Below are 16,148 nucleotides of genomic sequence, written 5' to 3'. Positions count from 1 at the left end.
TTGCCAGTCCGGCCAGCTGTGCCCCTTTTCACAGCTAATTTTGTCAGTGACGCTATTAAAGCCTACATCTAAGCAGAAGGTTGTAAGTAGGAAAAACTGTTCTCAAGTAAAATTAAAAAAAATCTTAATTTGCTATATTAATAAAGAAAATACAATAAATAGGAAAAAAGATAATAAGAAGATTGTTAATAAAATAAAGCCATGTAAGTTAGATAGAACAAAGAGAAAAGTAAAAAGTAATGGAAAATCACCGACCCGGTGGGGGAAAATTTTTCACCCTGTCCGGCAAGCTATGCCCCTGCTCATAGCTGGGAATGGTCAGCGACTTCCCGAAGGTATCCTGAAAGCAATGATTTTATTAGGGGTAGAGACAGTTCTGTAGAGGGATATTGTCGATTGTATAACTGACAAGATAAGGTGTAGTACGATTAAATGCCATAAGCATACCCTTTGAACAATTTAGATGCAATTGATTGGCCGAACACCAAAGTTGCATAGCGTTCAAATCGTCTTGTAGACGAGAATGATGTAGGGGATTAGTGTATGATAGAAAAAGTTTGACATCGTCCGCATACATGAGTACACGGGCATGTGATATAACAGAGGGGAGATCATTTATAAAAAGGGTAAAGAGTAAAGGTCCAAGATGACTACCCTGAGGAACACCAGAAGTAACGTGAACCCGTTTAGAGGTAGTCAGCCTCAGCATTACTCTTTGGGTCGTACCTCTTAAATAAGAATTAATCCAAAGCAGAAGAGACAGGGGGAAACCTATTCGGTCAAGTTTAAAAAGTAAAATGTCATGGTGCACAGAGTCAAACGCCTTACTGAAGTCAGTGTAAATGACATCAGTTTGCATTTTCGAAAGGAAAACATCATTTACCAAGGAAGTAAACTCAAGCAGATAGATCGTAGTTGACCGTTTCTTTACGAATCCATGTTGAACAGGGGAAACAACTGATTTGCAGAAATGCTGCAAATTCGAAGTGATTATTTTTTCAAATAATTTAGGAATAGCGGACAGTTTTGTTATAAAAGAAGAAGTTTTGTTATAAAAGGATCGTTAAACTCTTTAGACCATCGTTTAATGAATCCAAGTACACATTTTGCCTCATTTCCGATGGTATCTATGTGAAGATTGAAACAGAGTTTAGAATCAAAAATAACGCCTAGACCCTTAACTGTTAGTATACGTTGCAAAGCGATATTGTCGATTGTTTAACTGACAAGATAAGGTGTAGTACGATTAAATGTCATAAACATACACTTTGAACAATTTAGATGCAATTGATTGGCCGAACACCATAGTTGCATAGCGTTCAAATCGTCTTATAGACGAGAATGATGTAGGGGATTAGTGTATGATAGAAAAAGTTTGACATCGTCCGCATACATGAGTACACGGGCATGTGATATAACAGAGGGGAGATCATTTATAATAAGAGTAAGGAGTAAAGGTCCAAGATGACTACCTTGAGGAACACCAGAAGTAACGTGAACCCGCTTAGAGGTAGTCAGCCTGAGCATTACTCTTTGGGTCCTACCTTTTAAATAAGAATTAATCCAAAGCAAAAGAGACAGGGGGAAACCGATTCGGTCAAGTTTAATAAGTAAAATGTCATGGTGCACAGAGTCAAACGCCTTACTGAAGTCAGTGTAAATAACATCAGTTTGCATTTTCGAAAGGAAAGCATCATTTACCAAGGAAGTAGTCGTAGTTGACCGATGCTTTGCGATTCCATGTTGAACAGGGGAACAACTGATTTCCAGAAATGCTGCAAATTCGAAGTGATTATTTTTTCAAATAATTTAGGAATAGCGGACAGTTTTGCAATGCCCCTGTAATTTCGTATATCAGACTTCCCACCTTTTTTGTGAAGAGGAATGATATAAGATTCTTTCCAAAGAGATGGAAAGACAGAAGTTTCAAGGGATAGATTAAAAAGCTTTAGCAATGGATAAAGAAGGGAAGAACTACACTCCTTGAGTAGACAACTAGGAATATTGTCCTGCTCAGGAGAGTAAGAATATTTTAAAGAGTTTATAGCTAATAGGAGAGAGGAGTGTGAAATAATGGGAGGAGGTATAGAACTAGCGGAAGAAATAGTATAAGGGTAAGAATTAGTATTAGGACAGACGGAAGAGTAAGTTGATTGGAAAAAATTAGCAAAGAGGTTAGCAGAATCAGTGTCATTGTTAGCTTTATCCAAGCCAAGAAAAAAGAAGATGGCAAACTTGAAGATTTACGCTTCAAGTTTACAAAATTATAAAACTGTCTCGGATTTTGGGCAAATTGCCTTTTACAATGAGTTAAATAATTCTCATAGCATTGAGAATTAAGAAGAAAGAAGTTCGACTTGGCTATGGAATATTTAGCCAAGTCTGTACACGAACCAGACTTATTAAACTTTTTAAACTATTTAGATTTTACATTTTTTTAGATGTGATAATCTGGGAATTACTAACAAGCCACTTTATATGTCAACTAGGCTATCATTATCAAATACTGAAAAATCTGTAATTTCTTCAACAATATGACGACCCTTATAATCTAAATCTCGAATGGTAACTACCCATAAATTATTAATTTTTCTATCTGGTCTGTTCTGGGGCGGTAATGATGTCTAAGCCTGATCTTGCATGTATCACAATCTTCTGGTGGTTTAATGTTTAAAATTGTTCTCGCCTGACCTTGAATTTTGGTGTTGAATATGACGCTGAATGCACTGTTTCCATACTCCTGCATAACCTGGTCCACCGATGCAATAAAGCCATGTAGAGTCTAGTGAACAAAGTTAAGTATCTTGTTTCTTATTTAATGCTGTTTCGTTCCTTCGTTATTGGATTGGTATGGTCCTGCTGCTGCTGCTGCTCCAGTATTATTTATGTTAATGCTTGAATGCATTCATGCATTGTTGTTATATCGCGTTGATTTTCCATATTGTTTTATTTGCTATACCCTTGCAGAGAGTATTATAATTTTGTCGTGAAATGTGTAACGTATAGAAGGAGACATCTCCGACCCCATAAAGTATATATATAGACGATATAGCCATGTCCGTCTGTCCGTCTGTCCGACTGTCCGTTTCTATGCATACCAGTCCCTCAGTTTTAAAGCTATCTTAATGAAACTTTGCGGAAGTGCCTTTTTCTGTTGAACGCAGCACATATCTCAAAACCACTATAACATACAGCTGCTATCTTGACCAAACTTGGCATTTATTAATTTTACTATACTCATTATATATAGGTAATATACTATTAAGATCGGACCACTATATCATATAGCTGCCATAGGGACGATCAGTCGCATTCTTGTATGAAAAATAATTTGGTTTTCAAGAAATCTTGACCAAACTCGGCATTCATTAGTTTTATTACACACCCCATATATATGCAAAATCCTATTAAGATCGGTAGACTATATCATATAGCTGCCTTAGGAACGACCGGTCGAAAATTAAGTTGTTATATGGACAAATTTTTTGTTTTTAACGATATATTGTCCAAACTCGGCATTTATAAGTTTAACTATGCTAAGAGCGATCGGTCGAAAACCAGGTTTTTGAATAAAAACTTTTTTGGTTATCAATATATCTTGACCAAACTCGGCATTTACTATTCCCGGTACTTCTTAGATACGAGCAAAGCACTATGAGCATTATGAAAACGTTTGGCCTGTAAGGGTATTAGATCTTCGGTGTGCCCTTCTTTCTCGTTTTTTATTATTTCCGACACCGGCTGCGCCAATTATATATGTTTTAGATGTAAACCAACACTCGATAATGCAACACTCGAATTTAACTTTTAATTTTGCGTTTATTCGTACTGGTTAGTTCTGTGGTTTTCTTACAACTGAATTATAAGTCTACGACAAAAGAGTGCAACGGCTCAGTTGGCGATTTGGGGCTATTGTTTATAGGGAGCGCCAAGCAGAGAAGCTGCAGAGAGCAACTGAGGCTTTGTTTTATGTTTACATTAATGCATCGGAGCGGCATAGCCACTTATGGTTTTTTGTTTACAATATGAGCCTTTAGCAGAAATGCTGCGAGGCTCTGGGCTGATCGATTCGGAATTGTTTATATAAAGTGGTCACAATCAGTGAAGCTGTTGGGGCGACCTAACCGAATTAATTATGGGATCTATTTCAAAACAAGTTGCGTCGTATTTATTGTCAAAATATTTTATGACACTTCGATCTTTAAAAGTTGGATTGTGCTGCGGATATAGGGCTTGCAAGCTCAACTGGTTTGAACTCGACATTATATTGTTGTGAATGGGGTGGTGACGTCAAGGGCGTAACTCGCGCATGAATGTGTATGCAGAAATTCTTGGAATTTGCGGTTGCTGCGGCTAACACGTAAGCAATCAAAACATTTTGTCCTTAACCAATCTTAATGATATTTTCTACAGTATATCTTATTATGCCATAGAATATTTGGGTATTCTCAAAAAGTCAATTGCATTTAAATTGTGGCTTAAATTGATGTACATTACAAGTTTGGTTATTAACTTGATTTATAGCTCTGTGGTGGTAGCGGGAGGTGGCGATAGGTATAACATGAAAGTAACTTGATATAAATATAACATAAGAAGTTTGGTGACACTAGCTTTCAATATTTACCCAATTAGCCAAAAAAACAGGATGTCGATATCGATTTTTATCGTTTGGTGGAAACTGGGCAAGTTATCGATTATCGGAAACAAACTCGATCTGCGCATGCACAAGGAGGACCTACAGCTAAAGTCTCGTAGGTTCTGATATCTTTGCGTTCATACATACGGACAGACGGACAGGCTGATAGACGGACATGGCTAGATCGACTCGGCTATTGATGCTTATCAAGAATATATATACTTTATGCGGCCGGAAATGCTTCCTTCTACCTGTTACATACATATACATTTGCAGAATCACATTATACCCGTTTTACCCATTTTTAATGGGTTCAGGGTATAAAAAGGAAGCCAACGACCAAAATACTAACAAATACACGATATACTAAACCTAAAAATACATGACTAACGGTAGTCCAGGCCACAATTTTTCACAACACCCTCCAGGTAGATAGATACCAAATCAATCGTACAACCGTATACGAGAAAATGCTAGTGGTTCCCCAAAAATGCAGGTTGATAAAAATTATTAACAATCAGACAACTATGGGGGTAATTATATACAAGTAGAGTATGGTTGTCAGAACAACCAATATGATTTGGGATATTAACTTGATTTATAGCTCTGTAGTGGTAACTGGGAAGTGGCGATAGGTATAAAATTAATGATACTTGATATATATATCAAATTCTAGAAGCCACATATCAAGCGATCTGCGCATGCGCTTGGAGGACCTACAGCTTAAATTTCGACTCGGCTGTTGTAACTGATCAAGAATGTATATACTTTATGCGGTCGGAAATATTTCCTTCTGCCTACATACATTTTCCCAAATATATTATACCCTTCTTATCCATTTTCAATGGGATGAGCCGAATCCTGAATGGCAAGAACCATTCAACTACAAATAATCGAATGCTACATCTGTATGCCAAAGGTTGCTCATGGTACACCGGCGAGATGTCTTTATGGTGTAAGCTATTTAACCGAAATATGCTAATCGCGACTGTGGTTCTTCTTTGGTGTCTCTCTGTATGAAGAAAATTTGTTCGTTGGTGTTCATACTGGCAAGTAAAGCTAAAAATTTTCTCTCACATCTATTAGGGCCAAATAAATTTATAAAATCTAGAATGCTAGAGATGTTTAATCCAAACAGCATTTGATTAATTCCCACCACGGTCTTCTAATACGAAACTTAGGATCCATTACAATGGAAATTTCCATTTACTTGGGCGAGCTTATTTAAAAATGATACTTACTTGGAACATATTTGGTGAAGTTGCAGACGAGAAATTAATAGATTTGGATAGATGCTCCTCGGGGTCGTAACGGCCCATGTAAGCAGTTATCATTACAGTTTTGGCAGTTCCCTGTTCTCCAATAAGCAGTACTTGTTTGAGCTGCATTGAACTGTTATGTATGAGAAAAGCTGTGCGTACATTGTCCACGTTGGGTACTAAAATTGAAGCGAATTCTGGAATCTCATCCTCTGGAAAATTAAATACATCAACACGCGAGTTCCAGTGTTGCCAACTTCCGTTGTCATCTACATAGTATTCAAAAATTGTTTCAGTCAACCCCCGTTTTGGCCAAACTATTCAAAAATAATATATAAAACATGTTTTTTTTACAATTAAATATTAACGTACGTAATTTTGAAGGATGTTTTAAAAGATATTCTTCAAACTTTTCACGTTCAGATAGTTCTAAAACTGCTCCAAGCGACCACATCATTGCAAATAAAAACATGCGTTCAAGAGCTTTTTCACTGCGAGAAGATATTTCAATCAAAAGTCCATCCATAATGTCTAACATTTGTCGAATATAAATAGCTTCTAGTATGCGCATTTTCGCTACAAGCCTAGTCTGCAAGAAGGTATGCGCATCATCATATATTGCATCATAACATCGTCTATAAATTTCTTGATCATCGCTATGAGTCATCAACCAGGCCTCCATATAAACTTTCCAACTTAAAACAGAAGAACTTGTAAACACCATGCCAACACGACTGACGGTTGCTGGTGATGCGTTGTCAACGTTATCTGGTTCAAATACTAGTTTAGAATTATCAGCCATTTTTATGCGGTCTCCATTCGCTAAAGTTAGTGTCTTGTTATCATCCAGCACTGAATTCAAGTTTTCTATCCACACGGCATCAACTGGACCATCTAGCACAATCCAACAGTTTTGATGATGCGGAATTTTTAATGAACGTCGCCATAGTGTGGAAAAGATTCCATCTGTCCAGTCATTAGTCGCTACATCCAAACGTCCAAACATTTGTGGAGCTGTAATAGCCTTAGGGTTCATTCTCATTTCTTTATGTGCTCGGCCCATTTTTGTAAAGCAACGAAGCATGCAGAGTGTGCAACTAGTTTTTCCAGATCCTGTTGGGCCCATGAGCATAAGTCCATGACGCACAAGAGAAGTTTCATAAAGTTGTACAACCTTCAAATTCCACTCTGGATTATTGACATAACCTGATTCATCACAAACTTTAACAATAGCCCGTTGTAGATCCTTGTAAACATTCGTTGTTAACTTTATTCCTGGAAACATATCATCAACAAGCGATACGAAGAGTCCTTCGTCTTCGTCAATAAGTTTTGAAACATTCATATCACGTAAAACACGCATTACTATTGTTTCCTCTGTATCAGTTGGGTTGGACCTCTTTTGCGAACCAAGAGTTCTTAGAACCGAAAGTATATTGCGTAGGCCGAAGTCGTAATGCACCTGTTTCGATAATTGTTCCTCGCATAATTTATATAGTGTGAACATTTTTCGAGAAAGTAGAACATTTTCTTTAAAACCACAACTTGCCATTTTAACTCTTATTATGATCTGTCGATCGGGTACCATCATAGCCACCGTTCGAAACATAATCTTAAGATTCTCAGGTAGTTCTTGGCGACCAGCATAACCAGGATTCATAGTAATAAATATTCCAAATTCGGGATTAAGTGTGACGTCATCACCATCTAGGAATATAAACGAAGACCGTTTTTCCTTACGGGCCGTCAGAACAATACTGCGAAAAATAAGTATTACATTTATATGATTTTAGTTTGTTATAACAAGTACTTACTAAATTTGTTGCGCCGCCACTGACAATACAGGTAACTCAATGCGGTTGAATTCGTCAAAGCATCCCCATGAACCAGACTGCGCAAGTCCTTTGTAAATTCGACCCAAGCCACGAAAATCCATCTGATCAGAGCAATTAAAAACGACAACTAATTTACCTAAGGCACGACCCATATCTTTCGTAGTTTCAGTTTTGCCTGTGCCAGCGGGACCCGCTGGTGCTCCACCCATGCACATGCCTACAGCCTGCGCAAGAGTAATATAGCAACGATCAGTCAATGGAGTAATGGCCAGACGTTCAGTAACGCCCAAATATTCATTTTGATAAATAAAATTTACATCCGTAATACCCACAATAACGTCATCGTTGTCTTCGTTGAAATAAAATCGGGCTTGCTTTTGCCACTCAAAGTCACCTGCCGATTTAATGCGTTGTGTACACAACTCATCAAAAATATCGCGCTGATGTACATGAATTGTGACCATAGTCTCAAAACGTATCCGATCAAGTGAGGTTAGATCTCTTACAGTTAAGTCGATGAAAAAGTTAAGTAACACCAAAAATTTATTGTTGGTGCGTTTCATAATAGTCTTGTCGGATCGACATTTCCGTAAAGCGTACTCCGAATCCTTTGTCCATAGTAACTGTACTCCTACAACACCCGCCTGTCCACAAAATGAAGGAAATTCCTCAGCAAAATTAAATTCCGGATCATTCAGACTAATTGCCATTCCGGCAAGAATTGTTCTCATAGTATCTTGCATTTCTTTAAGCAAACGGCCTAGCCAAAGCTCTACGCTCCCGACACACTGCACCGTATTTTCAAATTTAACCTTTTCGTGATTTGACGAGTTCATGCCATCAATTATATCACTTGCCTTTTCCTGGAAGTCAACTGTAGCAATAGCATCAAATATACTTAAAAGATGAGGTTGTATTGACGTAGGATCGGACGCTTGTCCCAATATTTCCAAAAGAACAGGATCTGACACAAAAAAGAATCGTGGGAATAACAGGCGTTTTGATTCTAAATATCCTGTTAAACTTTTTTGGCAAGTTTCTAACTGATCAAATAACCAATTTAAGTTTGTAGCTAATGATTCGTCTCCAGTGCAGCACTCTACTGCATTTGGTATTTCTCGAGCTCGCATCATTATCTTAACATAGCTTTTGTCAATATTTACGAAACGTTTTGCTTCCATAGGTAGTTGCTTTGATATATCACCACCCACAAAAACGGCTTCCAAGTATATCCATAGATTTTGAACCATTAGCCATTTTTCCAGAATGTCACCAGTGCTTACAAGTTTCCAAAGCCACAGTTGTATTTCCTTTTTAAATGGAGCATTATATCTATTGGAGCTTAGCGAGTTCATTATCATTAAGCTATCCTCTATTGAGGCTATAAGTGACAATGTTTCAGTGCCTTTTAGAACAAGTTCTCCTCGATTTCTAAACTGTCCCAATTGTAAATTTAACAAGGCCCAATCAGCAATTATTTGTTTTAATTTTGCTTCTATATCTAATTCTTTGCCAGCCCCGACACAAATATCTTCAACATCTTCTTTATATTTCAAAATCGGTGCATCAAGTAGTTTCCCAAGTGTGAACTTTGGATCGGTTGGGTCAAAGTTAGTCTTGAAAAGTGCATTTAATCGCACCCAGTGACGTTCCTTCATTGCTTTGTTCGTCATTAATTCAAGTAATGGGCATGTCTCATTAAAATCATCTATTTTTGTCTTTAAGTCAATGTACGCAGGCCAAGATTGCATACCTTTTGGAAGCTTTCGACAACGTAACTGAAAATCGGCCAGCTCAGCGCTAATTTTTTCAATATCAACTTCAGCCCAAGGCATTTCATAATAATCTGAAATAGCCTTTAAAACTTGTATATATAATGAATATAGGCGATTAAGATAATTAAATTCTCTTTTACGCTGATGCAGCAGGGGGTATTCCGTTATAGGTAAACCAAAAAGTTTTTCACCACTGCTGTACATTTCAAATTTACGCCAAAGCTCGTCGAAACGATTTTGAAATAGAAATACCCGTTCGCTAGCTTCTTTGGCAGATATTCCTTCAACCATTGGACCATTTGCTTCAAAGTTGCGATTAAACTCATCAAACTCTTGCACAAATATTGCAATACCTTCATTAAGTTCTCTGAGTAATGGTTCCTCCATATCCGCTATACGATCTGACACTTTCTTAGACTAAGGAAAAGAATAATTACATTTTTGTTATGAAAAATCGTTGTCTCAATATACACATATAAATGTATGTATGTGTAAGTTAACGAGGAACCCTCTTTTGACGGTGAACTCGAGGGCAATCATGATGCTGTATAGCAAATAGTTCGGTCAACGCCCTGGTAGCAATTTGCCGTAGCGAAAGCCAAAAAGTCAGTGATCTGGAAGCATATCATCAAAACACACCCAGCTAATCTGTAGTTTATCAAAGAACAACAATAACAATCTGCAAATGGACTTGATACCGGTTGATACCTAATTGGCCACTAACGGGGAAAAAATCGATTAAATTTTTAAATTTTTATAAAGTGGCTAGCCAGCTCTCGAGTAACTTTGGATCGGTTAGAGTCTCAATTTTTATACCCCGAACCCATAAGGGTATATTGTATTTGTACAAAATCCAAATGTATGTAACAGGCAGAAGAAAGCATCTCCGACCCCATAAAGTATATATATTCTTGATCAGCACCAATAGCCTAGTCGATCTAGCCATGTCCGTCTGTCTGTCCGTCTGTCCGTATGTATGAACGCAAGGATCTCAGAACCTTTAAGATCTAAAGACTTAAAATCTTAGATGTAGGTGCTCCTAGTGCCCGCGCAGATAGAGTTTGTTTCCGATAATCGATAGCTTAATCCGTTTCCAAGCAATCGATATCGATATCCTTTTTGGGCAATTTTTGTAAATAATACGAGCTAGAGCCACCAAACATGACATATAGCTTCTAAAATAGAATATATATATGCATTTGATGTTGGAAGAAGAGGGTTCAGTGTATCCTCTAGTCGGGAGCTCCCGATAAAAATCGCTAGTTTTGCATTTAATTCGTAGAAAATTGGTGATAATGAGACACTCGATAGGAGGTATGAACTTGGCTAATCGAGAAGTTCGGCGGAAGAATGGCTTACCACCCAACGACCAAAGAAAACTAACTTATCTGTAGCTAGCAGCAACATTGGTAAGTCGTGTACCATTTGTGCTAGCGCACATGTGTTAAGGGCATGCCCAAAATGTAAAGAATTCATTGCAGCGATTTTGGGAGGTTAAAAGACGTACGCTATGCTTAATATGTTTTACTAAGCGACATATAACGAGGAGCTGCGATAGCCAACGCTATCGCCAGAGGCAGCAAACCTCATCAGTAGCATCGGCAATGAAACATCTCAGATTATTGATGAGGTGAATGCCACTTTCAAATCTAGATTGGCAAGGTTTGCCACCGAAGGGAGTAGCCCTTGCAGATCCGAATCTCCCCAAAGAATTAATATGCTATTGCGAGTTTTTTTATTCTTCAAGCTGATTTTTGCAGGTCAAATCAAACCAAGACAAATATTGCCCACCCTTCAGAAATCGCTATTAGGCTGGGTAGTCGTTGGCGAATTTACACACAGTACTAGCTTGTCGCTGTTAGCCAAGGAGAAGGAGCAAAATATGCTGAAATCTAATGAGCTGCAAGAGCTTGTAACGAACAAAAGGCTCCGGCCTTGCTCACGGCAAGTGGCGGTGGATCTTTGTGTTGATACAAACCAAAATATTAAGTAAATGTGATGCAGTGAAGATGAACTGAGATATTAAGGTCCTTCTTTCTGTACCCGCCCTCCCATGTAGAATAGTAATTCTACCCTACACATGCTTGTGGGGCTGGCTGTTAAAAGGAGCCTTAAAATAAATCTAGCACTGATTCATTTTAGATATTCATCATATAATTCAAAAAGGTATCGTGTTTGTACAACATTTTCTTAGATTAATATGCTCAATATAAATATATTATATAAGAGAAGAATATTCGTTAGACTTCAGGTGATGACAATGTTTACTTAAGTCTAGCAATTGTTTACAATGAACGAGCAAAACAAGACAAAAGGAGAAAAAAAGATATTTGACGGAAGAACAGGTCGGATGAGATGAATGGGAATCGCGACCTGGGACACCGAACATCGACACCGTGCATCGAGCACCTAGCACTTACATCGCACAGAGAGCGAACGAGTGTGAGAGTGTGCATGGTCGTGGTGGTTGGAGGGTGTTGAAGGCAGCTCCACACCACCACGGGTATTCAGACCTACACACGGGCCACTAATCTGCAGAGGTGCGAGTACGTCCACACATTCCACCGTCACACACCGAACCAATCCCCACTCTATACTGCACTATATAGCTGAGGAAGAGCTATCGCAAAAAGTTGTATGTATGCTTATCAGTTGAACTAACAATGCAGGTGCGCTAACACATTTATCCTAACATATGCACGCATGTTTTCTCCGGCTGTGCCGTACTTACACGTCGGCATCCATCGATGTCAGCATGACGTTCATTATGATCTGCTAAATGTGCATTAACTTTTGAATTTGCATATGTTTTATCATTAAATATTGTTAGCGGTGCAAAAACTAAAGTAGACCAAAGTGTAAGTATAAACTTATAAAAAAAAAATATTATAATTTTAATAATTTTATTTACGTGGCGATACTAAAAATTATTTTGCATCTGCCTTCTGCGCGGCAGACGAATTGATTCCTAACATATTTGTGAGTGGCAAGAAACTCGGATCTGGTTATGTCCTAGACATAGAAAAATTTAATTGCCACACTTCTTGATTTTGCACTTGACCAATCATGCAAAATCCAAATGTATGTAACAGGCAGAAGGAAGCTTCTCCGACCCCATAAAGTACATATATTCTTAATCAGCATCGATAGCCGAGTCGATCTAGCCATGTCCGTCCGTCCGTCCGTATGTATGAACGCGAGGATCTCAGAACCTATAAGAGCTAGAGACTTGAAATTTTAGATGTAGGTGCTCCTAGTGCCCGCGCAGATCGAGTTTCATTCCGATAATCGATAACTTACTTCGTTTCCAAGCAATCGATAAGATTCGATATCGATATCCTGTTTTTTGGGCAATTTTGGTAAATAAAAAGAGCTAGAGTCACCAGATGTGACATATAGCTTCTAAAATAGAATATATATATGCATTTCATGTTGGAAGAAGAGGGTTCAGGGTATACCCTAGTCGGGAGCTCCCGACTAGAACCTCTTACTTGTTTTCTCTTGTAGTTTCTATTTTATTTATGTCAATTCTGCAATTAAATAATCTTTATCCTTAAGATATTCAAACAGTAAATTCATATTCTTCTATGGTAAACGCATGAAATGATAATACGTTATATTTCAAGAATCTTTGTGGTGCAATACAGATCTTAGTCGAGCGTCTGCATCCAATAATTGAGCACATGCATGCATGCATGCACTCACTAACGACAAGAGCAACTCAAGGTCCAGGTAAAGAAAGAAAGACATACAAATCACATTCACTTTCAATTAAAAAAAATGTTTATTGCATATTGAAGCTCAACTAAAGAAAAAATCGTAGAAACTTCTGTATCAGAATACAACATCCCACTTAAAAGATGGCGACAATAATTGGCTGACAAGTTCCCACTTCCAAGAATTGCAGATATTCTTGATCAACTAGGACGAGCAAAATATTTTTCATGTCTCGACTTAATGCTGGGTCTTCAAAAAGTTAAACTTGAAACGAGAAAGAAGGGCTATCTTCGGCACGCCGAAGATCTAATACCCTTGGAGGTCCAACCTTGTCATAATGCTCATAGTGCTTTGCCCGTATGTAAGAAGTACCTGGAAAATAGTAAATGCCGAGCTTGGTCAATATATCTTGATAACCAAAAAAGGTTTTAATCAAAAACCTGATTTGCGACTGATCGTTCCAACGTAAATAAGATTTTGCAAAAATGAATGGAGTAAAATCTTTAAATGCCGTGTTTAATCAAAATATCTTGAATGAAAAAAAGGTTTTCCATACAATAACTTAATTTTCGACCGATCGTTCCTATGGCACCTATATGATATAGTGGTTCGGGCTTTGAAGCTTTTTCCTAGGCAATTCTATTTCCTTATCTCCTGCGCAGGATTTTTGTCTACTTTCATATCTGATTGATAACGAATCAGCTACATAATTATCTTTTCCCTTTACATACTATACCGTAAATTATTTTCCTCTAACTAAAGCCTCATACGTGTTAATTTAGAACTTGGATTAACCATTGAAAATAAGAGTATAAGTGGTCTATGATCCCTTTTGACAGTGAAATCTCTCCCTTGGTGAATGATTGGGATGCGTTTGCAACTGGAAGTTGAAGTTCGTTGTGGTTTTGAGTTAAACCCGCTCGCATCCGCATCTCGCAAAATTCCTTTGTTAAGTCTTGGTATTTTAACAGTCGGTTTTATAAGTTGATATTATAAGAATAAAAACGCATTCTGACAATTGAAGTGTGTGCGTAGTGTTTGCCTATTCCCTGTGGATTTGCCTAGTTTGCCTAGTCCCTGTGGATCACCGCTTGTCTTGCACTGCACTCTAAGGGGGGCGTCGTGCACTTCTCGCTTTTGCTGCTTATGCTCGTCGGATGGGGCGTGGACTCTTTCTGAATAAGTGCACTTTCTGTCATTATGAAAAGGGGAAAGGGTGAATCTGTAGGTTCCACTAGAACGAATAAAAAACTGTCAAACTGATAATACTCTCTACCCACCCGGCCTTGGCGGCACCTATAAGCTGTCTTGGGCCACCCCTAATTAAAGATCACTTTCGTTCTATTGATTATGCATGATAGCGTTCATGTCGTAGCGGCGACGAACTCGTCGAAGAGATTAAACGTTTATATTCATTAAACATCTGACAAAGTATTCATTTATTTCATTGCAAATTCTTGTAATTAATTGTGACTTCATATCTTTATTAATTGATTATAGCAAAATAGAAAATAAAGAGAAAGGAATCTGAATTTAATAAACACAAAAAGAAAGAATAGCTGTATTGCCCATACGAACTACAAACTATGCCTGTACTTGCCAGGCATTTAATGACTCACATACATGTGCTGTGCTCGTTGAGTCCATCGATGCAGAAGCAGAAGCAGAGTGCTGTAGATACGGATTAAAACATATATATGTTGAAATTCATATGATTGTGCGACAAGAGATATGGTATATTGGGCTATTCTCCTTTGGGCTTTTTTGAAACTAAAACTAAATAGAAAATTGACTATTATTAGAATAGATGAAGATTTATATGTTTAATTAATGTCAAGATAACGGCTGCGATACTGCACGAATGGCTTACGGACATTACGGGTTGCCTTTCCAACGCGCCGAGTCCATCTGGAGCAGCGCTCGCTGCGTTCACTTTCCCTACACCTAAAGTCACACCCTTAGCTTATGAAAGGCACTCGCAAGCACTAACCAGCGTCGGTACCGTGGCGGCTGCGCAGGACGGTAAGCTGGTAGAAACGGCTCAGGTGTTGTTGCCAATGGAATCAAGTAAGGGCTTGTAGGTCACACCCTACGTGTTAGCTGTGCGTGAACAGCTCACTGAATCTGCGGCGCTTCCAAAAAAAAAAACTAGCGTGGCATTAATTGGCCGGCCGGTCTCGTCCGAAAATGTGCAGCACACGAAAGGGGCAGCGCAAAAGCGCTTGCAGAAGCCGGCCGGTCGCTTGACTTAGTTTTCACCGCCGTAACTCAAATTTTGGTTAGCTCCAATATCACTTAGATTCACATCCAAATATCACCTTTCACTATTTATCAGGGTCGCCACTCAATGCTTCAGTAATTTGGAGACGATCGCTTTGTGGCTGTCTCGTGATTAGAGAATTTGAGCTTTGCTTTTTATAAGAGAACGGGGTTTCACATAACGCCGACGAGTTGGAAACACTGATTCAAACTTGATAATCTACACTTCTACCTTCTCTGGCGATGCGATTGAAAGTGAATTTGGCTTCGCCAAGTACTTTATGAGCAGCCTAGTCGAATTTTCTTGAAGTATAGGGCAGACATACGGACCGTTGGAGCGAGGATAACGGTAAACTGGCGTGATTGTTTTTTCGTCTGCTTTGCGCTGCTTGTAGGTGTTTGTGCGTGGCAGAGTATAAATAAGCATGGTAGAGTAAAAATCCGCCGTGAAGGGGAATGAAGAGAGAAGTATATCCGAACACTTACCAACTTGCCCATTGGTCACTATAACACAGCTTATGATTCATCTCGAGAACTCATAAACTGAAGAAGACCAAGGTCATTGCCAAATCTTTTAAATGATATATTCCCATGAACTTTCCTGATTCATTTTGAAGCTCGTAATAGTTGGCATAAAGTTTTATAGTTACTTTGGCTGTCAAGAAAA

At 38.4% G+C, this 16,148-nt stretch overlaps 2 protein-coding genes across 2 annotated transcripts in view; both read right to left on the bottom strand.

Annotated features, from left to right (window-relative positions):
- The window catches only part of LOC115768532 (dynein heavy chain 5, axonemal-like), a 96,593-nt gene extending 87,047 nt beyond the window's left edge, over window positions 1-9,546 (bottom strand). The window contains exons 1-3 of the mRNA XM_030713120.1: window positions 7,710-9,546; window positions 6,268-7,652; window positions 5,878-6,212 (exon numbers count right to left, since the gene is read on the bottom strand). Coding sequence (XP_030568980.1) covers window positions 5,878-6,212; window positions 6,268-7,652; window positions 7,710-9,481 — 3,492 coding nt within the window. The 5' untranslated portion in view covers window positions 9,482-9,546. The remainder of the gene's footprint in view (window positions 1-5,877; window positions 6,213-6,267; window positions 7,653-7,709) is intronic.
- Window positions 9,547-9,566: 20 nt separating this feature from the next.
- LOC115768531 (dynein heavy chain 5, axonemal-like) overlaps window positions 9,567-16,148 on the bottom strand; it is a 72,280-nt gene continuing 65,698 nt past the window's right edge. Inside the window, exons 2-3 of the mRNA XM_030713119.1 lie at window positions 9,646-9,922; window positions 9,567-9,586 (exon numbers count right to left, since the gene is read on the bottom strand). Coding sequence (XP_030568979.1) covers window positions 9,567-9,586; window positions 9,646-9,922 — 297 coding nt within the window. The remainder of the gene's footprint in view (window positions 9,587-9,645; window positions 9,923-16,148) is intronic.

This window comes from Drosophila novamexicana, unplaced genomic scaffold (assembly GCF_003285875.2).
Source record: "Drosophila novamexicana strain 15010-1031.04,08,12 unplaced genomic scaffold, DnovRS2.1 tig00001815-arrow-arrow-pilon, whole genome shotgun sequence".
Taxonomy (NCBI): Eukaryota; Metazoa; Arthropoda; class Insecta; order Diptera; family Drosophilidae; genus Drosophila; species Drosophila novamexicana.
The sequence above is the reverse complement of the archived record's forward strand: the minus strand, read 5'-3'. Positions and strand labels throughout refer to the sequence as shown.